Source organism: Podarcis vaucheri, assembly GCF_965113315.1.
Source record: "Podarcis vaucheri genome assembly, chromosome: 5".
Lineage (NCBI taxonomy): Eukaryota > Metazoa > Chordata > Lepidosauria > Squamata > Lacertidae > Podarcis > Podarcis vaucheri.
The window spans coordinates 80,520,564-80,546,193 of NC_138763.1; the positions used below are offsets into that span (position 1 = coordinate 80,520,564).

At 43.3% G+C, this 25,630-nt stretch overlaps 1 protein-coding gene and 1 long non-coding RNA gene across 8 annotated transcripts in view; one reads left to right on the top strand and one right to left on the bottom strand.

Annotated features, from left to right (window-relative positions):
• The window catches only part of LRIT1 (leucine rich repeat, Ig-like and transmembrane domains 1), a 28,138-nt gene extending 4,215 nt beyond the window's left edge, over positions 1–23,923 (top strand). For 4 of the 7 annotated variants that reach the window (XM_082222389.1, XM_082222394.1, XM_082222392.1 and 1 more), the window contains 3 exons: positions 4,872–5,338; positions 16,944–17,249; positions 21,839–23,922. In XM_082222389.1, the coding sequence (XP_082078515.1) occupies positions 4,872–5,338; positions 16,944–17,249; positions 21,839–22,839 (1,774 nt within the window). In that variant the 3' untranslated portion in view covers positions 22,840–23,922. Of the gene's footprint in view, positions 1–1,700; positions 3,384–4,871; positions 5,339–16,943; positions 17,250–21,838 lie in introns of those variants that run through there. The other 3 variants (XM_082222390.1, XM_082222393.1, XM_082222388.1) reach the window with 3 other exon arrangements.
• Positions 1,206–6,435, bottom strand: LOC309532366. Its single transcript, XR_014219818.1, has 3 exons — positions 6,390–6,435; positions 5,227–5,359; positions 1,206–1,694 (listed from the first exon to the last, which is right to left on the bottom strand). It is a non-coding gene; the product is annotated as an uncharacterized lncRNA (long non-coding RNA).
• Positions 23,924–25,630: the final 1,707 nt, after the last annotated feature.

Genomic DNA, 25,630 nt, shown 5'->3' on the forward strand with positions numbered 1-25,630 from the left:
GGCATACATGTTGATCATGGCGACAGAGATGCTCATTCAAAGTATTATGTAAAATGCTTGCAAGCGTGGAACAATATGCGCCTACAATGAGGCCGCCTGAACAGGCAACCAATGAGATTTGTAGGGAAGTGAGCTTGTTTTGTTTATTTAACTTTACAAGCACTTGTTGATCTTCTTTATACCAAAGGCAGAAGCAATATAATTAACACTGGTACAATGTTAGGCGAAAGGGGCACTAAAATTGAGCTTCTCTAGTACCATATGCAGAAATTAATAACATGTAAAATAAAGTGTAATACTCAGGACTCATATAGTGCCTTTTGATCTCCACCGAAAATACTTTGCATATATTGCCCTGGCTGTTCTTATAACAACCCAGTAACACTGGTCGGAATTATCTCCACATTACAGACTAAGTTTTTTAGCCTGAGAAATAACGCTTTGCCTAAGGTTGCCTGGAGTGTGCCAGTGGCGTTGCAGGCAGCTCACATTTGTAGCCTCCACATCTATACATGCCATGTGCAATTGCGCATGGATATACAGTGAGCGCAACAGGTTTCCTGTTGAACAATTAAGCTGAAAGAAATGAACGATTGATTATTGTAGCACGTAATATGAATATTTGGATGCTCAATTGGGGAAAAAAGCATTTTGATTGCTGTGAGAGTAATATCATCCATTCTTACATATAAGCCAATGGCGCTAGTAAACATTCTTTGGTTACCATTTTAGGAACAAAAGGAGAGTTATTTCTAATTACCGTGCAGATCCCACGACTCCTTATAGAATGATCAATGCTCTGGGGTGTTAGAATATAATCTAGACTAATCTAGTTAGAAATATTCAAAGCAATTAGGCAATGGAGCAAGCTGCCCTAAGAGTTTAAAGAGGAAGGCGGACATGAATTTTATCAGGGCGATTTTACTTATAGTAGCATGTCTTAGCGCAAGACATTAGGGCAGATCCTTCCAAGCTGAGCAATTTCTATATGAACTTTGAAGTGATTTCTGTTCCGTACTGAAAAGCTCACATTTAGGGCAGCAGCATTGCCAAGTAAAGCACTTTATTTTTCTCTCTGTAGGAATGAATGGTGATGTTTCACTTATATGGACAAAAGAAGGAGAAGCAATTGAGGCCTGCTCCCTTCCTCTAGTTAGGAGAGATGGGCAGATTTCAGTTTTTCTCAGTTTCTTATTTCTCCACATTTCCACATCAGCTTGCAATTATTTTTCTAAGTTCTCACAAAAAATTCATCAGCATTCCAGAGCAGATTTCTCTTCAGATATATGTCTCTTTATGCAATTTTGCCAAATATAAACAATTTTGTAAAGCAATTTCATCTAATGCAATGTATTTTTTGTACATCATCTTTACAAATGCATGTATTTATATGCATGATTGCCCCCAATATATGGATTTTTATATGCATTACGTGACCGGAGAACTACATTGCAAAGTTTGGAGAAGTGAAAATTCCGAAAGATGGCTTTGTTTCAGATTTCAGATTGTTTTGGAAAGTATCTGGTAGGCTCACCTTGAACGTGAACTGAATCTCATTTACATCTCCCATCTCAACTAGTGAGTGGACCTGGCCGCTGAAATTCATCATCTACTTGCACAAATAGCCATGTTGGATTCTGCTTCTTGGAAGGTCATTCTTGGAACACTAGAGACTGGCTTTCACGATTTGAGTACTTTGGAAAGACAGGATAAAAATATTTTGAGTACATTATTGGCATAATACTTATATAGAGGTGTCACAAGCTTTTTACCTGGTATAATAAACAGCTATGAATCTTACTGGATTATTCAGATGTTGTTGGACTCCAACTCCTATAATCCCAGGCTATTAACCATATGGACTGGGCCGGCCCACCCAAGGGGCAAGGTGAGGTGACCTCCTCAGGTGGCAGGATCCACAGGGGCAGTAGATCCTGATGTAACTCTTCGTCGACTCCTTTTTCCCTGGCAGGGAGAGGAGTGCCATTTTGTGGTTCACCTCAGGTGCCAAAATGTGTTGGGCTGCCCTGCATGTGGGATAGGGCTGATGGGAGTTGTAGTCTGAAACATTTAGAGGGCCACAGGCTGCTCATCCCTGCAATGGGCAGCTGCAGAGGACGGTTAAATTTATTACAAAGTGTGCTGTCACTCTGCATAATACAAGATGTGGCCAATGCCCTGCATGAGCTCAGTATGTATCCTAGAATGCATCCCAGAATTCTCTGTGGTGTACAGGAGTCCTTTGGCAGACATGAAATGGGTGTGGAAGGGGTTCCATGAATTTAGACATGTTCAAGGATTTTTATTTTATTTTATTAATTGCATTTCTGGCTCACCCTTCCTCCCAAAGTAGCTCCAGCAGCAAACAATGACACAATGCAATTTTAAAAATCTGAAACCAATATCAAGTCACATATTCGTACAACGAAAAATGTCCATGTTGCCAGGAACAGTATCTTTCCACCATTAAATGCCTGGGAAAACAGGATTCTTTAGAAATTCTACTACTGTAGGAACAAGAGGCAACAACTAGCCAATTTTATGCTACTTTATGTTTCTGTTGATTTTGGTGTCTTAAAGATCTGCATTAGGCTGCGATCCTAAGCATAGTCACTTGGATTTCAATAGGAGTGACTCCCAAGTATTTCCATTATTTTTGTATCCTTTATAGCCCATCTCCCTTTCATCAAAGTGGTGGCCTACAGTATGTGGTTCCCAAGCATTCACCTCTGCAGGCACTAGGGAACAGACCCAGATCTGCTTAGCTCCAGCAAGGTGGTGCCCACACATGCCTTCAGATCACACCCTGGTTTCAACACAATTAGCATTAGGTTTCAAACATCTCTCTTTGAAAGACATGGGGTTGAAAAGTGCTTACCATTGAGTTATGCTAGGACCGGCATGATTAGTCAGCACCATTGGGCATCGGCTGAGACCCCCAGTTTGGGGGAGGGCACTGGTGGCCACCAGAGCCAGGTGGTGCTGTTGCCATTGCCAACTACCCACCCTCTCTGGCCAAGGGCGAGAACATCAGCAAACAATGGAAATGAGTAGAAGGAGCTGCAGTTGCCACTGCCTGCCCACTCCTGTGCCCCCTTTGGAGGGCAGAGATGGAGGGGAAGCGAGTAGTAGTAGAAGAAGAGTTTGGATTTGATATCCCACTTTATTACTGCCCTAAGGAGTCTCAAAGTGGCTAACAATCTCCTTTGCCTTCCTCCCCCACAACAAACACTCTGTGAGGTGAGTGAGGCTGAGAGACTTCAGAGAAGTGTGACTAGCCCAAGATCACCCAGCAGCTGCATGTGGAGGAGCGGGGAAGAGAACCCAGTTCACCAGATTACGAGTCTACCGCTCTTAAGCACTACACCACCCTAGCTCTGTAGGTAATTACAGGATATAGGAGCATTTGCCAAGGTCCTCCAGAAACATGCAGCTCACACTGGGCATGAACCCCAAAAATTACCCTTATGTTTTCCCAAAGATTTAGCCATGTTACTTTGGCACAAAAACTCTCCACCCAATGCATGAGGGAGAACAGCAACAACCAGGAAAAGATAGACATAATATTTTACAAGGATAGGAAGAAACATTACAGTCAGAACGATTGCCACACACAGGAAGACTAAGGATATAGCTCGAGTGCTTCACCTGCAGATTTAGATATCATTTAATGTGTTGATACGAATGGAAGTCATTAATATTGTAGTTGTTGTATAAGGGATTGTTATTGGAGTGTAATTGAAATTAATAAGATTTTGGAACACAGAAATAAAGTAAATAATCAAATCACAAATTCTAGCATACAGGGGGTCACCTAAATTTTATAATTTGGCATCTGCATGATTGGTATTAGTAATTGTATTATAGTTTGGCATTGTTATAATGAACTTATTATTGGATTATTGTAATTGAAAACTAATAAAAATTATATATATATACATATACAAATATATATATATATAGAGAGAGAGAGAGTGTGTGTGTTTGTCACAAAACAACCAAGTCCTGTGGTCACTCAAAGGCTAACAAAAGGATGTCAGGCCAGATCTGACCAGCTCGTTTGACCATTAACCTCTCTTGTCCACCCCCTCGGACATTTTAGCAGTATACAAAAGAATGAGCCATTAAACCCCTTGCTGAGAACCTTGTCCTGCAATGAAGTTCTCTCCTTCTCCCCCTGGTCCAAAGTGATATTCTTCATGTTGAAGTTCCCAGGTTCAACTTATGTCACCTCTCATCAAATGATCTTAGATAGAAAGACCAGGAAAGTCTCACAGAAGACTCTACCACTGTAGATGGACTGATGGTATAGCCTTTACACACCTTTCTTCGCATGATTCATATAATGCAACAGGTACTGACTCCACAAAAGGTTGCAATACTGTGGCCTTTAGAAGATAGACAGAAATAACTGGGGAAAAGGGAAGGCTATCAAAAGCACGCCAAACAGACACAAGCAGGGATTTGCAGAAGTAATTTATAGCTTGCAAATTTGTACAGTCAAACCTCGCATGTTGAATGTAATCCATTCCGAAATGTTCAACAACCGAGGCGCAGATTCTGATTGGTTGCAAGAGCTTCTTGCACTTAAGTGGAAGCCATGTCGGACATTCGAGTTCTGAGGAATGTTAAAAAACTGGAGCATTTACTTCTAGGTTTTCAGCGTTTGGGAGCCGAAAGGTTCAAAAACGGAGCTGTTTGAGAACTGAGGTTTGACTGTACCACTTATTTATTCTTATAAAATGGAACAAAGTTCTAGAGTAAGAATGTGTGTGTGGAATTAAAAAGGTTAAAAATGCATATAAATGAACTGATGATTAAGGGGTTTCAATTTGAGAAATGTTCATTCAGCAATCCATTTGTTCCAACAGAGCAGTTCTCTGCAATGACCCAGAGATGACTCTCACACCCGTGAACTTCCCCGCGGATACATTTAAACTCCGGATAGAAAAGACAGCCATCCGTAGAGTCCCGGGGGAGTCGTTCCATTCCCTCCGCAACCTGGAATTCTTGTGGATGCCCTATAACTCTTTGGCAAGTCTCACTGTGACTAACTTCCGGGGTCTCCGCCGATTGCAAGAGCTGAGGCTGGATGGGAACGCTCTGACCTCCTTCCCCTGGGAAGCCCTTCTGAGCATGTCCCAGCTGAGGCTGCTGGATCTGCACAACAATGAACTTGCCTCTCTCCCAGCTGAAGCTGCTCAGTACATCCGGAACATCACTTACCTAGATATCTCGAGCAATAAACTGGTGACGCTTCCTCAAGAACTCATCGCGGTCTGGTCGAACCTCCAAGCAGTTCCATACTTCCCCAATGACAATTCTAAGATCATCTTAGGTAAGAGGTTTAACGATAAAACTGAATGAAGGAAAGCTCTACTATTCACATTATTTATGACCATACCTCAGTGGGCTAGATTGATTTCTCTCACTTTCTCATTTTTCCAGTCTTAACCGCAGTTCTCTTCATTTCCATATCAGTTGGTGATTTAAAACAAATATCCGCGTCAAAATTCACGAGCATTTTCATGCAAATTTCTCCTTACACACACACATTTGCTAAGCAATTATTCTACATTATTGTCAATAATATTTGCATCTTAATGCCTGCTTTATCCCACCATATTCATCTCCTTACACATTACTTGGTTGGAGAGCTGATTTGCTAAATTTTGAGAAGTGCCAATTTTGAAGGTTGGCTGTATGGTTCACGTATGGTTTCAGGGTGTGCAAAACGAGGTGGGTTTGCCTTTAAATATGAACAGCATCGAATCCCACACCCATCCCTAATACAGACTAAGTTACTAGGAATTTAGCTTCCATTGAAATCAATGGGACGGAAGTCATGACTAATGTGTCCTCTTCAAAATTTCAGTGGAAGTTAAGCTCAACTAACTTTGACTGGATCCAGCCTACACCCCTCTGATGCTTGAGGCATATTTTTTACCTGAAGGAAGAAATATCTCTATACCAGTGGTTCCCAAACTCTCACCCCCCCCACTGTCCTGGACCACTTGAAAATTGTTGAGGGTCTTGGCAGACCACTTAATGATTTTTCTAACTATTGTTTAGCAATTGTCATGCTAAGGTGTTATTTAAAAAATCTATATGGATTTCAAACATTAGTACAATAATATACAATAAGAATAAAAAGAAGCAATTAAAATACAATTAAAAATCAATACAAATATTTTAATGCAATGGATATGCCCACTGTGTTAACAAAATTCTTCAATATTTGGCCTGATCTTTGTTACCATGGATGTGGCACTACCAAGACCACTTCCATAGTTGCTTCCAAACCTACCTCTGAAGGATCTCCAAAGAGGAGATTTTACAAGTGTCCCAGATAGCTGATTACATTATGTCACGAATGAATGAAGTCTTACCAGAGGTGAACAGCAGTATCCTTTCTTTTACATGATGCTCCTGTGAACACAAGCATAAATGACAGCAACTTTTTGTGAGACAACATTACATGGCTGACTCATTTTCAGCACAACATTCAGTGCAACCTCCAAACATTTCTACCTCTTAAGTATATGCTTACACTTTGAATTTCATTATGTGGTTCCTTGTCTGGTGCTGCTCACGGTAATTGTTGCATTGAATGCCTAGGCTGTCCTTGAAAGTGTTTGCAATTTGTTGAGGTTTTCTGTCATCTGAAGGCTGCTGCTAGCACAAGAAACCCAAACTGTGGCTTTAGACAACAACAGACCCTGGAGAAGCAGCCTGAGATCTGAGAGATCCCTTTCCATCTGTCAGAAGAGGTTTGAACAAAACTTTTCAACACCAGAAGAGCCAGATGGGATTAATGGGGTAGAAAGCAAGGACAGTGGCGTAGCGTGGGTTGTCAGCACCCGGGGCAAGGCAAGTAATTTGCGCCCCCTAACCCGTGGATTTGCGCCCCCTAACCCTAACCCCCAGATGTTGCGCCCGGCCCCCCCTGCACCCCCCCACGCTAGGCCACTGCTAAGGGGACAAGGAACACGCGTGGGGTGGGTGGAGAAGGATGTGGCTAATAATGCAGGAGAGGGGTCTAAGGGGACAAGGAACACGCGTGGGGTGGGTGGAGAAGGATGTGGCTAATAAGGGGAAAAGGAGCTCACATGGGGTGGGTGGAGAAGGAGCTTTTCAGAGAGCTGAGCGGGGAGGGGGGAGGGAAAGAGCACTGTTGCTTTAAAGGAGCCAACCGGACAGCAGCCACTTACAGCAGTGTAAGCAGCTCCTTTCCTCTCCCGCTTTGCTCCTTCTCTCCCTCTTTGCTGCTTTACACAGCTAATGTCCTGCTCAGCGGATCAGCTGAGACGCTGGGAGAATTGTAATTTCCCCCTCTCCCTCATCCCGTGCCCTCCTGTCCCCAGCAGCCTTTTAAAAAACTTTTTTACTGATTTTTACTGCGCTCGTGGCTCAGAGCCCTCCTGTGCCCTGCCGTCCCTCTGCAGCCTCATTGCTCCGTTTAGAGAGCGCACGGACCTTTGCTAGCTGAGGCTGCAGCAGCTGTTGCTGGCTACGCAGCGCTTTTTCCGGCTCGCTATGGCTCCAGTCTGTCCCTCCTCGCGTGTAAGCGGCTGCTGCCCGCTTTGCTGGCATGGCTCTCCTTCCCTCCCTCCTCCTCAGCTCCACCCCCTCCTCCTGGCTGTAAAGCAAGCATGAGTGCATTCGCTCTGTAACACGCACAGGCATTTTCCCTTCCTTTCTAGGAGCAAAAAAGTGTGTGTTTTGGAGCGCAAATTACGGTAATTCCCAGCAAGCAATTAGCAGGCTTGCTCCACCTCCTCCTCCTCCCGGCTTTGCTGCTGCTGCTGCGCGGCTCTTTTCCTCCACCGACGGCACACTGTGCCTTGGAGAGGTTCCCGCTTCCTCGAGGGGGGCCGGCCAAACACGCCCCCCAAAATGTTGCGGCCGGTGCGGCCGGCACCCCTGGCACCCCCCACGCTACGCCACTGAGCAAGGATGCCAGTATATGGAGACAGAGCCAAAAATAGGTGGAGCCAGCTAATTCTAGTTTTTCCCTCCTCCTACTCCCTCCTTGCTTGGGGGCCCAGGGGAAGGAAAGGTGGAGAAACTCCTGTTGTGGTGGCAGGACTCATTGTGCTGGCTCCAACATTGTTGTTGTTTAGTCATTTAGTCGTGTCCGACTCTTCGTGACCCCATGGACCAGAGCACGCCAGGCACTTCTGTCTTCCACTGCCTTCCGCAGTTTAGTCAAACTCATGCTGGTAGCTTTGAGAACACTGTCCAACCATCTCGTCCTCTGTCATCCCCTTCTCCTTGTGCCCTCCATCTTTCCCAACATCAGGGTCTTTTCCAGGGAGTCTTCTCTTCTCATGAGGTGGCCAAAGTATTGGAGCCTCAGCTTCAGGAACTGTCCTTCCAGTGAGCACTCAGGGCTGTCTTCTTTAAGAATGGATAGGCTTGATCTTCTTGCAGTCCATGGGACTCTCCAGAGTCTCCTCCAGCACCATAATTCAAAAGCATCAATTCTTCGGCAATCAACCTTCTTTATGGTCCAGCTTTCTTTATGGTCCAGCTTTCACTTTCATACATCACTACTGGGAAAACCATAGCTTTAACTATACAGAACTTTGTCAGCAAGGTGATGTCTCTGCTTTTTAAGATGCTGTCTAGGTTTGTCATTGCTTTCCTCCCAAGAAGCAGGAATCTTTTAATTTCGTGACTGCTTTCACCATCTGCAGTGATCATGGAGCCCAAGGAAGTAGAATCTCTCACTGCCTCCATTTCTTCCCCAGCTCCAACATTACACAATGTCAAAAGAAAACATTGCAAATGAAAATCAAATACAAGATACAGTAAAGACCTGCATTTAAAGCAGTATGATTAACAGGGAGACAAGATATTCCCTAAACATAAAAATCAAGTAAAATCAAATATAGAAAATGAAATGAAAACTCCATGTAGAAACATTATTAGCCACTAAACAAAACATTATTAGCCACTAAACAAAACTAAACAAAATAATGGAGATAGAAGCTGCTCTGCCCTCACACAGTAACATCTCCCAAAGATATCCTTAGCACTCTTGCACATATAAATTTCACCATCACTCGAGTATTCCTGCCATCCACACTCATAGCACAGACTAACCTCTAGGCAACCATCTGCCACAAAGTGATTGTCTAGTTTATGAAAGATCTCTGGTAGCATTCAGCACAATTCACAACCAGCCCATTCACCGACCTCCATCTAGGCTTAACATTTATATAGCACTTTCAAATTTTCAGTGCTTCATCATATGCATTATCAAGTTGTAAGGTAACAACGTCCTGTCATGTAAGCAAATATGATTATTCCTCATCTTGCAGACAGGGGAGACTGAGGCTGAAAGTGAGTGATTTGCCTGAGGCCACCTGGCAAGTTTATGACAGAGGTGAGATTCAAACTGGGGCCTTCCTGATTTGTAGCTCCATCTCTTAGGCATTGTAAATCAACATTTTTCTCTCAGAAAAAGCTAGCAACACAGCAAAATGTTGCTGCCAAACACCTACCTTTGTGCTGAAATTTAGCAGGTTGGCTTTTTCAGGAGGCTGCAGTAAAATCCACAGGCCTTGCCATTGTGAATTTTATTCATATTGTCAAACTGGCAAATTGACACATTCCTTTGTTTTCCTGATCAGAGCTCATTCTTGCCATTGATTTATTCAGCATTTCCACATATCTCAGCATAACATACCCTGCCTCCTTTTTCGTGTGTGTGTGTGTGTGTGTGTGTGTGTAAAATCTGAAGCATGGTAGACACTTAATAATTCAGCATTCTTTATATCCTCTGTCACTGCCTTTCCTTCATCACTGAGCAGCAACTTCTCATATACTTCTAAAAAGTATACTGGTCTTTGCTTGTTTTGTTTCTTGATCTTTTCTTTCCTTGAAGACACCATAAGGTGCAGGTCATCTTAGGGAATGCAGGAATATAAGAATTCTCTGCATAGTAGATAAGCATATAGAACATGCTTGCATCCTTTGATACATTGTACAGTAACCCTTCATGACTTTACCACAGGCATAATGGTATGGGGATATTTCCATGCCGAAGTGTTTCTGCACAGCCTGACAGTCAGCATTTTATGGAATGATCTGTAGACTAGGGGACGATTCTTTTATAAAGACACAGGAAGCTGCCTTTCCTTGTTTGCACATCATGGTAAGCCAAACTATAGCTTTCTGGGACAATGCAAGAATGCTCTCTTCCATCTGCTCCTCCTTGGCCCTTTCAGCACAGAATGGTAATCCAAGGTTTAGCAGAGTGTTTCCTCTTTACTGTCATAGTAAAGGTCTTTCTTCTGAATCACAATCTGTAATCAAAGAACAACCAGTGGTTTTCAACCAGTGTGCTGTGGCACCCTGGGGTGCCTTGAATGATGGTCAGGGGTGCCGCGGGCAACACTGGCCTCTGTCCTTCCTTCCTTCCTTCCTTCCTTCCTTCCTTCCTTCCTTCCTTCCTTCCTCTGATGCTCTCTTGCATCTCTGTCTCCCAAAGGCTTGCATGGCTGTTTGTTGCAGCAGCCCTGGCTACAAGCTCAGCAGGTGAATGAAGCCTCTGGGACTTGCCAGGAGGTGCTTCCCAGGCCCCTCTTGGGCAGTGGGAGGAGGCACCTCTATTTGGGGCAGGGGGTAGCTCAGAGACCAGGGGCGGCACCTTCGGCTGCCCAAAGGACTCCCATGGAAAAGGGAGAACAGAGGAGGCAGAGGGAACACTCCAAAAGGAAGAGTGTTCGAAAAGGGGTGAGAGGCTGCCAGCTCTGCAGGCAAAGGATGACATAACTGGGATCCAGAGCTCCACAGGGGTGCCACAAAAAGAATGCAGGTGGTCAGGGGAGCCATGGACCCAAAAAAGGTTGAAAACCATGGTCAAAACCATGGTCCTGAGTTCCAATGGCACCCTAATCCAGATATTCACTTAGCTGCTGCATTATGCAGGGATGAACAAAGTGGGTGTGATCAGTCCCAGTATAACATTGTTTAGCTTATAGTGACATATGAATGAGGCCGCTGAATCAAGCCATTGATCATAGCTGTCAACTTTCAGATTTGAAAATAAGGGATCGTCAGCCTCGAAAATAAGGGATCAGCAGCCTCACCTGTCCTGGGGAGCCTTGAAAATAAGGGATCAGCAGCCTCACCTGTCCTGGGGAGCCTTGAAACTAAGGGATCAGCAGCCTCACCTGTCCTGGGGACAGTCTACGGGATATCTAACAATCTGGGATAGGAGCGAGAAGCAGCGGGAAATGGCGCTGGAATAAGGGAATTTCCCACAAAAAAAGGGAAGGTTGACAGCTATGCCATTGATCAATCTAGCTCAGTAATCCAGCTCAGTACATGACTGGCAATAGCTCAACAAGGGTTCAGACAGGAATATCTCTCAGCCCTTATGTGGAGATGATTGGGACTGAACTTGCTTTCTGAGTGCAAAGCATGTGCTTTAGCATCGACCCTTCCCCGAGGTTTTGTGTTATCCTTTCCATTGCTGTGACTTTGCCATGCCGAACCTCTACCCACAAATATCAGAGTCGTTCATGATCTTGGGTGAGGAATCAAGGCTGGTTAGAACCAGAAACAAGGAGTGAAGCAGAGAAGGAGGAATGGCCAGAATCAACCTCTGTTTGACCTGGAGAAATTCCAAGGGTCAACATCTGTGGAGAGAGACTTGCATCAAGTGTGCATTGGCCATTAGAAGGGCATCAAATGAATGCAGAAGCAAATTCAAAGCACTCTTTTCAGAATGGTTAGAGGCTAGAGACTGTCGGTGCTGTAAACACATCACTTTGCCCCTGAGGCTACAAAGCACGCAACAGGAGAAGGCAACCAGACCACATGGGTACACAATAACACATCATACTGCAAGCTGAAGCTATAATATTGCGATCTGCTTTCTGGGCTATATCTGTCTTTTGGATCACAGAAGCTGTGATCTTGAACTATTCTTTCTCTGGGTGATGAAGATAATCAGGAGAAATGTGGCTAGCCTAAAGAGATTTAGAATCCGGCACTGGATATTTTTATCCTAAAAAATTAAAGCAGAAACATACTAGGGTAATTTCAACAAATAGGCAAGCTTGCCACATTTCCCCCTCTGCAGTCTTTTGACAATCTTTGCTTCCTCTCCCGTGATATTTATAGACTGCTTTTCCAATAAACTTGCTCAGGAGCAGACAAAGATGTTAAAAGAAGTAGTAAAATCGTGCAGATAAAAAAAACCCCAGACAGTTTAAAACAGCAGCAGCAAGTAAAGGCACATGAGAAATCATTGAAAATGATTTACAGATGGTATTTAACTCCGAGTAGACTTGCTAAGATGAACAAGACTGAATCAGATAAGTGCTGGAGACACAACGAGGTCAAGGGTATGTTCTTTCATATGTGGTGGACCTGTAAAAGGATAAAAGAGTACAGTGGTGCCTCGCAAGACGAAATTAATTCATTCTGTGAGTTTTTTCATCTTGCGAATTTTTCGTCTTGCGAAGCACGGTTTCCCATAGGAATGCACTGAAATGGTTTCCCATAGGAAAAAGGAAACAAACTTGCAAGATGTTAAACTGATGGAATATGCACAGCTTGCAGACCTAACTTATAGAATAAGAGAACAAGAAGAACATAATGTTTAAAGAAGATTGGAAAACGTTTATTGAATATATGGGGGGAAATTGTGTACATTTGAAAACGTTGGCAGCATTAAGATAAATTCAGATGTGTAAATAAGTTTTGCTGGAAGTAATAATGGAATACTGACTGGTTTATTTACCTAAAATATGCAGGGATTTATGCTATGCAAAATGAACCATGGAAAGAGAAGAATGGAAGTCATTGATATTTTAATGTTGTCTAAATGAATATTCCAAGTTGTAAAACAGAAAATTTAATAAAAATTATATATATATTAAAGCCACATGAGGTGATGATGATGATGATGATGATATGAAGGAGGAAGATAGTGTGTGTGCACATGGACATGTGGAATGTAGAGAGAAAGTTTTGACCTTTCTCTCATAATACTAGAACTCAGGAAGTTGAGTATTGGAAGATCCAGGAGAGGCAAAGTGCATAAGCATTTAAATTTCCTCACACAAGGGGCAATGATGGCCACCATCTTAGATGGCTTTAAAAGATGATTAGAAAAAATTGTGGAGGATACGGCTATTACTTGCCACAACGACTATTTTCTGTCTATGCTGTTGGAAGCAATTTGCCTCTGAATATCATTTGCTAGAATCACAGGCGGAGATAATGCTTTTGCACTCAGCTCCTGCTTGCGGGCATCTCATCACCACCTGGTCTGCTGGGAGTCACCGAGAGTGGCTGAGGAAACCCAGCCAGATGGGTGGGGTATAAATACTATAACAACCACCACCACAACAACAACAATTGGAAAAGGTTGCTAGACAGGCCATTGCCCTGATTTGGGAGGCTCTTCTTATGATGTGTTTGTGTCAAGGTGGTTTGGTGGGCATCAACAAATTATTGAACAGAATACCATAGGAGAATTTTATTTCCCGGTTATGCAGATAAGGAATAGTCCAGCCAGCAATGATAAGGTAGGGAAGGGGCATAAGAGTCTCAATAGCAACAGTCCTGATGCCTTGTATAAATTCTTATGTTACTCCAGATTAGGATCACCATACATCCCAGTTTTCCTGGACATATCCAGAATAGTGTGGTTGGCAGTACTGTCTGGGTGGAAATCACCCAAATGTCCGGGAAAATCTGGACCTATGGTGGTTCATGTCGATTTTCTATAAAAATAGATTTAAAAATCACTAAATTTTCTTTCTTGCCAAAAATACACCTCAACAACTTTGGCCAGTCCCAAAATAGCTCAACAACTTTGGCCAAAAAACCCCAAAACAATGAAAAGAAAGCTCATCAACTTTGCCAAAAACACCTCAATAACATTTCTGTCCGGATTTTCACGGTTTGAAGTATGGCAACCCTACTCCAGGTTTAAAGAAGAGTGATAATGATTTGTTGTGGTTGCATCCTGTTTGCTGCGAAGGAACCCAGAGAGTACACAGATACACTAAACGGCAACATTTTAGATGTTTTGTGCCCTCTTTCTGCCACATGGTGGCATTCAAATCACATCATAGGGAAAATAAATCATTTAACCAAAGTAGGAACAAATAATCACATTACAATTGCATAACTGAATATTATCAAAGATCTTGGGTAAACAGAAGTTCCTTTGGCTAGCACTTAAAAGGTACTAAACTATGTGTAATTTTTGGCAATAGGAATGGGGACGGGGCACATTCTGTTACTGGAGTATAGTGTTGGAAAACATGCCCCCCCCTGGGAGAGGCTGGCCCCTCTCCCTGGCTCCCGGGGCTTGTTTACCGGTGATCTACTCTGGCTGGCATCCCTGCAGTCCAGGTAGATCTTGATAGGCGACATCCCCCAGGGTGGAAGATGCACACCCCCTTCTCCCCTTGCATACCAGCAGGAGAAAGAAGATAGTCAGAAAGTCTATTACATTTCTACGGTTTATTTCTGACTTTACAGCTGTACAAAAACATGTCCGATCAGTTCAGTCGCCTCCTAGCAACTCTGTAAGACTTATTTCACAAACGCAACAGGAAGGTCTCATATTACACACAGAACAAATCTCTGTGAACCGCCCTGTGAACTGCCTGGTACATTCTTTCCCAGGACTAGCCACATCATATGATGTAAACACCGAGCTAGTTTGCAGCTGCGTAGTACTCATATCCCAACATATAGGAGGGTAATAGGAAGAATAGTTAGATATGTTAGTGGCCTTGGTTGTGGTGATCTTTTAAGTGGGGTGGGGAGGACTTTTTCTGTTTAAATATATTGTCAAATGAATATTTTTGTTTTTGTGTATTATTATGTGTGATTATCTGATTTTTGATATCCGTGCTATTTTACTTTACTGTGTTACTGTGAGGCACTTGAGTGAAAAAATGTGACTAAATAACAACAACAATATAGAATTCCAGAGATGGACATTTTTGAAGCACATCTTTTGCACCCCAAGGCGTTTGTATCAAGGACAGAAAATGTGTGTGTGCTGAAAACTCTTCAAAATCTAAATATATTAAATATTGAACCTACCGTATTTTTCGCCCTATAGGATGCACTCCCCCCCCCTCCAATGAAGGGGAAATCTGGGTGCATCCTCTGGGGCGAATGCAGGCTTTCGCTGAAGCTTGGAGAGCGAGAGGGGTCGGTGCACACTCTCCAGGCTTCAAGAAGACATCCGCAGCCTAGGCAGCCCTGCGGGAGGTCCCACAGGGATGACTAGGCTGCGGATAGCAGCCTGCTTCCCGGAGCGCCGGGCGCCCTGAAAGCAGAGCGCCTGGCGCTTCGGGAACACATCCGCAGCCTAGGCAGCCCTGAAGCAGAGTGCCCCTCGCGCCAGGCAGACACCCGCAGTGTGGGGAGCCCTGCAGGAGTTCCCCGCAGGGCTCCCCACACTGCGGATAGCAGCCTGCCACCTGGCGGGCGGGGCCCGCTGAAGCAGAGCGCCCCTCGCGCTGGGCAGACATCGGCCAGCCCCACAAGCTCGGGGGACAGCATGGAGGCACAGTGCCGTCACCCCGCTGTTCCTCGACCTGGTTCGGTTTCCCCGACCTGCTTTGGGGGGGGGGAAATAAAGGAATATCCCCCCCTTTATTTCCCCCCAAAAAAACTAGATGCGTCCTATGGGACGGAGCATCCTATGAGACGAAAATACGGTATTTGCAAGATCAAGGCCAGCTTTGGATTACCTTTTTAGGGTATATAATTTACTATGCTTAAGGGTGGAGGAGAAATTTGCTTTCTGAAGCACTTTCTGAAACAATATTCAAACTCAAACACAGCCATTCTTTGAAAATGGCACTTTTCTGAATTTTTGCAGTGTAGTTTTCCAGTCATGTAATGTGTGCAAAAATGTATATAAGCGTAAGCTAGCGCTCTCTCTCTGTCTGTCTGTGTTTGTGTGATGCAGATTTTGGTGAAAATAGCATTCACTATATTGGGGAACATTGGTTTGCAAAAATGTGTATATTAGGCAGGATTGCATTCAACAGTGGCTGGATCTAGACACATCAAAAAAGCCATGCAGTTAAACGCATTGTAAAATTCGTAAAGGGAAATCTTGTTGGCAAAAGATCTTAACAGTGCCATCTGGTGTCACAGTGTTATAACTCATATAAAGTGCTTTTTCTTTACTAATGCAGCTGAGTCCAGTGTGTTTCTCAGGAGAAATTTGCACAAAAATGTGATTTGGATGAGGAATTTTTTTTTTTTTAATGCAGATTGCTGTGGAAATGCGGAAAACTCAATTTAAGATGGGGAAAATGATAAATTAAGAGAAGTAACTACATCTAAGTTTAGGGAGAATGCTGTTGCACTTGGTCCTGTTTGTGGGAGTCCCATAGGCACCTGATTTTGGATGAGACAGGCCTCAAAGCTGACCCAGCAGCCCCTTCCATTTTATAATTTTAATTATTTGCATTTCTGGTATAATTCCATGTCAGCGAAATATGGACAAAAAGAACACAATAAGAAAAGAATCTCTGAAATAAAATAGAGGCTGCAATTTAAAATGTCTAAAAATAGACAAAAAAACATTCCTTACCCAACTTCCTCCCCTCTCCTTCCATGGTTCCTTTTATTTCTTTTCCCCATGTTTTGTTGGTTCACCCCATCTATTGTAACTACTTTTATAAACTTTATTTATTTCTTACACTGCTGAAAATCTTACCATCCTGCTAGGTAGATTGTTTGCTTATAATACTTTTTCATATATTCAGTAAACAATATCCAGTCCTCCTTATATCCTTAATCATTTACATTTCTTATTCCAGTGGTCATTCCTGCAAGCTCCACACATTCTAACAGTTTAATATGCCATTCTTCTTTTGTTGGTACCTTATCTGTTTTCCATTTTTGGGCTAGTGACACACGCTTCCTTCTCTTCCCAGGTTTGCAGGACAATCCTTGGACGTGCGACTGCAGCCTCTACGAAATGGTCCACTTCCTCAATTTCCAGTCCCCCAACGTAGCGTTCATTGAATCCAGACTGAAATGCTTCACTCCCCGGAGCTTGGCTGGAGTTTTCTTCAGCCAGGTTGAACTGCGGAAGTGTCAGAGTCCCGCCGTGCACACATCTGTCGCCAAAGTGAGGACCATACTGGGAAGCACCGTGCTTCTGCGCTGCGGCACCACAGGAGTGCCCATTCCTGAGCTAAGCTGGAGGAGGGCTGATGGAAACCCTCTAAATGGCACAGGTAGGTTTTCCTTTCTCGGTTGCAGGCCCTGTGACTGTGGTTTGTAAAGAAGAGTGTAATCGTATGGTGTCCCTAAAGGATCCTGCTAAGTAGGTAAATGGGACGGAGGTGGCGCTGTGGTCTAAACCACTGAGCCCCTTGGGCTTGCCAATCAGAAGGTCGGCGATTTGAATCCGTGCGAGGGGGTGAGTTCCTGTTGCTCCTGCCAACCTAGCAGTTCAAAAGCATGCCAGTGCAAGTAGATAAATAGGTACCACTGCAGCAGGAAGGTAAACAGCATTTCCATGCATTCTGGTTTCTGTCACCGGATTCTGTAGCACCAGAAGCAGTTTAGTCATGCTGGCCACATGACCTGGGAAGTTGCCTGTGGACAAACGTCAGCTCTCTCAGTTTGAAAGAGGGATGAGCGCCACAACCCCATAGTCACGTTTGACTGGGCTTAACCATCCAGAGGTCCTTTACCTTTAGTTCTGCTAAATAATTTGTTAGAACATTCAACAAAGTCCTTTGGGCAGTTTGCATCAAGTTCAAGCCATGTTCAATTAAGCCATTGGAACATTAATTGAGACATTAAAAATCTATTGATGTGGTTCACTGCCTAGAAACCAACATAAGCAGCACAACAGCATTTAAAGTCAGCAGAAACAATCTGCTCCAAGGGCAGATGATTTCTTGAGCTATGCAGCTACAATCCTGCACATGCCTACTCAGAAATAAGACCTTGTTAATTTAATGGTGATTATTCTCATGTAAATGGGTATAGGATTGTAGTCCAAGCCTGCTGCTCAGGTCATGGTTTAAAGATATACTTTAAATTGCATTAGCATCTTGCATCTTCAAAGGCATCCTGTTCTTATGTCAAAAGATACCATGGGGCCCTAATTAGACTTCTTTAGAAATACACTAGGGATGGGGAACTTGTGGCCATCTAGATGTTGTTGGGCTATACCTCCTATCATCCCTGACCACTGTCATGCTGGTAACAGGAATCTTACAACACTTGGAGGACCACAGCACAGGTACCCCAATCCTGCTATAAACAGCGGCAACTGATATGGTCATATATTCAGAGCAGTTTCCCTTTAAGGGAAGGCAAAAGCATCTGAGGATTTTCAGTGGGACATGGTTGAGGTTTATTAAATGATGGTGCTCCAAGAATGGTTGCAGGAATGGTCTTTTTATTAACACTGGGACTCACTGGGAACTGAATAAATGGAAGCACTTCTTCACACAGTGTGAATGGACTTTTGGACACTAGCTTAGAGATGGCTTTTAAAAGGATTCTACAACTGCATGGATAATGGGTCTATCAATGGATGTTAGCCATTGTAACTAAAGGGAAGCCTCCATGTCCTGGGCGGGGGGAGGGGTATATATCTGGTATATATCTGGTAATCGGATTCTGGAGACAAATGGAAAAAGATTGGAAAAAGATTGCTATTGGGAAAAGATTGCTGGACCACACTGGTTCTAGTTAGCAAGGCGGTTCTTAAACAGAGGGATGTTCTTGCCACGCTATGGTTGTTCCTAAGCTCACTTGAGTAATGTCTACAACTTTTGCTCAAGCGTTCAGGGCGGAGCAGATAGAAGTTTGTCCAACCAAGCAGAGCATCTCTTCTGGTCTCAACTGGGCTATCATCTTAAGAATGATATCACTGTAAAATCTATTCTGATCTGATGTACTTTGATGTTAACAGCCGTAGTTCAGTAGTAGAACACACACTTTGCAAGTAGAAAGTCCCAGGTTCATTCCTCAAAAACACCAGGTAGGGATGCAAAGTACTTCCTGTTTGAAACTCAGGAGAGCTGCTTTCAGTCATTACATGCATCACTGATCTAGATGGACTAGGTAAAGGAAACTGCAGGACTCAGGTGGCACTGTGGTCTAAACCACTGAGACTCTTGGGCTTACTGATCAGAAGGTTGGTGGTTCAAATCCCCACGATGGGGTGAATTCCCATTGCTCTGTCCCTGCTCCTGCCAGCCTAGCAGTTCACTTTTTTAAAAAAATAATATTTATTCATAATTTCAAAATTACAGAAAAGAAAAAAAAAAGAATTAAAAACAACACTACGATACAAAGGAAAAAAAAACAACAAGAAAAAAACACCAAGACATAAAAACCAATGCAACAATACAGCAAAAAGATAAAAAAGAAGGGGGGGAAAAGACACAAATCCCATATTACATATCTTTAACTTCCATTTGCTTGTTTCATTGACCTCCTCACACCTCCCTTTTTGTATTCTAGTTTGATTGATTATTTCAGCAAATTCTTTCCATCTTTCTCAATTTTTACTAAACAATTTATCTTAACAATTTAACCTATTAATTAACTCAAGAAATTCTTTCCATCCTTTCCCCATATTCTGTTATTCAAATTACCTTAAGTTATTTAACCTTATCTTACCAAAAAATACTTTAGAGCTTAACGCTTAATACTCGATTATACATAACTCCTGATATCTTTTCTACTAGAGTCATATAGTTTCATTCCAACATTTTCCCTAATGTTCATTAATTTTAGGCTAATTCCCTAGGGGGAAAAAAATCTTTATAAATTTTCTTCCAATCTTCATCCAACGTCTCTTCTTCCTGGTCTCGGGTTGTGTCAGTCCTTACTGTCCATTCCATCTAGTCCATCAACATGGTAATCTAATGTCCGAGGCCCTTAAGTCTCTTCCATGTCCCTTCTGCAGATCTTCTTCTTGTTTATACTTGCACTTTTCCTTGTCTTTTGTTGGTCTCTTTCTTAGTTTCTTTCCTTTCTCATTGGGAGTAGGTCTCTGGGGGATTCCAACCCAAAATTATCTTCGTCTCCCTTCATCCAACCAGCCCATTCCCCAGAGTCCCACTCCCCACAGTCATCAATATAGTCCAAAACATATTTAAAAACATATTTTGAGGTCTCTCCAAAGTTAACCTCCTCAGCTCCAGACTCCCCCTGGCCGACTCCAACTTCAATCTTCAAAGACAGCGCCTTATGCTCCTGTAGGGCCTCGGGTCTCTCCATTTGTATTATTTGAGGTGCAACCGCAACCTCCTCCATTATCTTCTGCACTTGCCCCATCAGTACAGGTTCCTGAGTTGGTCCCTGAATAGTTTCTATATCAATATTCCCTGTTTGTCCACAGTTATTAACCACAACAGTCATCAAATCCATTTTCTCATTCATCAAATCCATCTTCTCATGCATCTGTTCCAGCAAGGCACTTGTCTTGCATAAAGCAGGCACCAAAACTTCCTCCCAGCTCATATTTAGTCAAGGTCAAAAAGGACTGGTCCCACGATCTTAATCTGACAGCTGTAGAGTCCTCACGTAGACTGCAGCAACAATTTAGCAAGCTCCCTCTAGAGGAGACAATTTCTATTTGTATAAATTTTTTTTAAGGCAAGTCCAATAAAGGAAAATTACTTTCATTTTTCAGATATTTTATTTCTTTAGAATGCAGAAGGCAACATTGGAATCAATTTATTTCTCTTCTTTAGCTATCTGTCAAAGTATTCCATTCACAGTCAATGAACCTCTCCAAGAATTTCTGTCTCTGACAACCCGTTCCCAGGTTAGAGACGGTGGAAACTTACCTTTCTTCACTCCCTCTCCTGCAGGCGTTAAACAAAGTTTCCCCCTTTTCTCCTGCTTCCAAGGGGGTTTCAGTAATTATAAATGAAGGAAATTTAAACTTTTTAAATGACTTTCCAGGCTTTAGCTTACAAGGTTTTTGCTTCAGTCTATGTACAAAAAGCAGAAGGCGGACTTCCTATTTTGAACCTTCCCGCTTCGGTGCCAAATTAAGATCTTTCTTGACCCAATTTTCCGTTTCTACTCACGGGTACTTGTTTTAAATCCAATTGTCTACAGGAAAAAGTCTGCGCTCTCCGGCAATGGCTGTGTGGCTTCACTCCATGAAAGTAGCAATCAGTTCACAGCACTGCGCCGCTCACCCCACTTCACTCCAGAGCCCCAAAATGGGGTTCCCGGTGCGTAGGGTGTCCTGCTGAACCCCATGTTTCCAGGCTTCCTCCGCCTGGGATTTCTAGCAGGTCCCCACCTTCGCCGCGGCGGGAAGACCCAGTTTCCACAGAGCCAGTTCCTCCGGTTGGAGGAACTCCGCCATTCGCCAATGGCGCTAACCCGGAAGTCCTGCCACCCTAGCAGTTCAAAAGCACTCCAGTGCAAGTAGATAGATAGGTAATGCTGTGGTGGGAAGGTAAACAGCATTTCCGTGCGCTCTGGTGTTCTGTTGTATCACAAGCGGTTTAGTAATGCAGACCACATGACCCAGAAAGCTGTCTGTGGACAAACGCTGGCTCCCTTGGCCTGAAAGCAACCCGCAACCCAATAGCCACCTTTGATTGGACACATGACTAAGCCAGCATCAGCCTTTGACTGGACTTAACCGTCCAGGGGTCCTTTACCTTTAAAAAGAAAAAAGAAAAAGATGAACTAATGTCCTAATTCAGTAGAAATCCAATGAAGTTATCAGAACAATGATAACTTTTAGGTAATGAAATGATTATCTAAAAGAGGGGGGAATGGAATCTAAGCAGTCTGTTTTGCTGAATTTCATCCTGTTTCTTCCTTCCAGTGCACCAAGAAATTTCCAGCGATGGAATGAGCTGGTCTATTCTAGGCTTGCCTGTCGTTTCTTACCTTGATTCTGGAGAATATATATGCAAAGCAAAAAACTTCTTGGGAGCAACAGAAGCTTTCATCTCCCTTATCATCACTGATTCAGAAAGCACAGATGACCCCACCACAAACTCAAAAGGGACATGGAATGGAAGAGTGAGTGGGATGGAAGCAGCGGCTTACAACGACAATTTGGTAGCCAGGTACGTGATCACCACGTCAACTTCCCCTACCATGGGTGCTCGGTCCATTCGTGCCAACACAGAAGGGAACCTAGCACTTCGAGATCAGGCACTAAATATGATCAACAACCCAAGAAATCTCTTAGCGAGTCCGCCTACTGCCCAACAGGAACCAGAGCGCATTGTGAGGTCTGTCAGAGTCATAGGAGATACTGACCACAGTGTCTCCTTGGCATGGAAAGCTCCTCAAGCCAAGAACACAACCGTCTTCAGCATCCTTTATGCGATCTTTGGAGAAAGGGACATGCGTAGAATCAATGTGGAGCCAGGTAAGACCAAGATCACTATCAATGGCTTGATGCCGAAGACCAAATATATAGTGTGTGTCTGTGTGAAAGGGCTGATTCCCAGGAAAGAGCAGTGCATCATCTTTTCCACAGATGAAGTAGCTAGTGCAGGTGGAACCCAGAAACTTATCAATGTTGTGGTCATCAGCGTGGCCTGTGTCATTGCCGTCCCTCTGACGTTAGTGGTGTGTTGCGGGGCGCTGAAACGGCGCTGCAAAAAATGCTTCACCCGGAAACCCAAGGAAATCCAGGACTCTTACGTCACCTTTGAAAGCCTCTCTCCAGGCGCCAAAGCAAAAGGAATGGAAGGTGAATACTTGACTAGACACACACCTGACGAATCCAATCGGTTGCTCTCTGCCAGGTCGAGTGTGGACTCAGAAGCAATACCAAAGGCAGAGGGACAGCCGAATGAGTACTTTTGCTGACATTGATCTGTTAGTGTGCAAAGCGATTGTGCTTACACTTCTATTGGACAGTGCAGAAATGGCATGACTTTGAAGACTCACATGTTGCAAGTATTGTCTCGATATATTTGTCAAAAGAACAATGGACAGCTCTACCTGGACTGTGTTCCCCTCACACTTCAACAGCGAAAAGTCTATGTGTGCATTTGCTAAGACCTCTCCCCTGCCAATCCAGTCCAGAACTGAGTGGAGTACTTATTGAATCTACCCTGAGAAGATTTCGTTTTTAATTTTTGTCTGTTTGGGCATGCAGGAAGGAGGATAGAAGTGGAAATTGTAGGTTATTAGGACCCAGCAGATGATGGCTGGATTCTAGTTTCCTGGGACTCCAGAAAGGGAGTGGGTGAGAAAATGTTTAGGCTGAGAGGATGGAAGATGGGTGGGTTTATTTATATGCAAAGAAGCAGATTGTTATGGGAATGACTTGAGTCTTTGTCAGGTAGATGATTCAAAAAGGAAGAACACACCTCCATCACAGAAAAATAGAAAGAAAATGTGGAAAATGACTCAGGTGCAGAATAAATGTTATAATATTATCAAGTACAAAAAGTCTGATCAAGGACAAAATGAAATGTGAACACATTTAGAATAACACTCATCTTCAGGGAATTAGTTACAACTATTCTCCTGTTAAAATACAAAGTAAAGGAGGAGACAATTTATCAAGGACTCACAAGAGATGATGACCAAAGTCTTCATCTAGGTGAATACTTTAAAGCAAAGGTAGACAATGTGATGCTCTCTAGATGTTGTTGGGCTCTAACTTCCATCAAGTTCTATCAAGACCAATGGTCAGTTAATCAAAGCAGTTGCAGTCCAACAACATCTGGAGGGAACCACGATGACTCCCCCTGCCTTAAAGTATCTGTCTAGTCCCAAATTCTCTCACCACTCCTGCTCCTAATTAATGCATGGTTTCCTGGAAGGAAGAAGGATGGATAGTGGGAATGTCCCCCAAGCAGTCTAGGCCTATGGTTCCCTTCTGCAAAATAAACCCCATTCCATGAATACATGTACATATATGTGTCACAATGTTAAGTGTATATTATGGTGTGTTGTCTATTCTCAGTTTTGAAGTACATTAAATAATTTAAAACATGGTTTCCTAAATTTATTTTAGGATGCTACGCAGAGAAATGGCTTTTGATAATGATAAAGTAAAATTAAATTACTGTCCGGATTCACAGTCATCCTTCTGACCTAAAAGAGAAGGGACTCCAAGGACTGGAATTCTCTTAGACTGGGAGGAAGACAAATAGCTGCATCTGTTGTTGCTCCACATCAACAAAATACCATATTTTTCGCTGTATAAGATGCACCAGACCACAAGACGCACCTAGTTTTTGGAGGAGAAAAACGAGAAAAAAAGTATTATGAATCTCAGAAGCCAGAACAGCAAGAGGGATTGCTGCGCAGTGAAAGCAGCAATCCCTCTTGCTGTTCTGGCTTCTGTGATAGCTGCGCAGCCTGCATTTGCTCCGTAAGATGCACACACATTTCCCCTTACTTTTTAGGAGGGAAAAAGTGAGTCTTATAGAGCAAAAAATACGGTACTATTTAGCAGTTATATCTGCTACTGAATTAAGTTTTCTAGCAGCCACCGCCTCTGTCTAGCTAAGCAAGATCAGTTGCTGCTAGAGCAGACTACTCAAAGGCTTTTTCTTTTTTTTTAAAAAAAAGGTAGCTGGAACTGCTGAATGGGAAGGGTTAAAAAGGAGTGGCAATTACTCCTCATTATCCTCTGCACCTTCCTATCTACCCCCCCCCACCCGGAAAGGACAATATGATGAACTGTGCATTGGTCCTAGAAATCTCTCTTCCCCTGCTGACAAGACAAGGAGTGCTGATCAATTTGACACCCTTCCACTCCTCATAATTCCAAACGAGCTGGACTCTTCCCCGTGTGGTGGAGAGAATGTTGTAACAGCTTCAGGCCTTTTAGAAAATACTTTGATTGCCAGATCACAAAGTCAAAACCCACCAGCAATGGCAGAAAGTTAAACTTTGTATTGATCTAATCAGATACAAAAAAGCTATACAAACAAGTGACACTTATTCAGAGTGGGGATGGGGGTGAATGATGGTATTTCATTTCGCTTTTTTAAGTGTTGGGTCCTCAAGGAGATTGACCAGATGATGAGATGACCTAAAATCTCTGACCTGGCTACGGCAAATGTTTAATAAAGTATTTCCAAAACATATCACATCTCTTGCCCCGACATGCACCAGCTGTTAAGTTTGTTGAAAGATCGCCAAGATGATGGGTGGCCTTCATGTTGTGCTACGTCTTCTAAAAAAGTTGTCTGGGTGAATATATCTTGGAGGTGCTTCCTGCATCTCAACTCTGTGCCTAGGATTTTATATAGTCAGGACAATGTATGGCTTTTGGGGGGGTAAATGGAGCAAAGCCCGAGTGATGCATTGTTCTGGAACAAGGCCCATGAAGAGAAATGGTGTGGAGTAGATTGAATTACAACTGCTTCAATTTCAGCAAGACTAGGATGTGTAAAATGCAGGCTCTACAGTAGTAAATGTTCAGTCTACAGCAGGTTCATCTCTCTCTCTCTCTCTCTCTCTCTCTCTCTCTCACACACACACACACACACACACACACACACACACCATCCCCACTGACTCCTGTGGTCTCCTGGAGACAGACTGTATATACTGAGAATCCCGTCACTGTTTAGTCAATATTTTGACTGTCTGCCAAATTTTGCAGAAGGCAGCTTTAGTCAAGAGAAAAGACAAA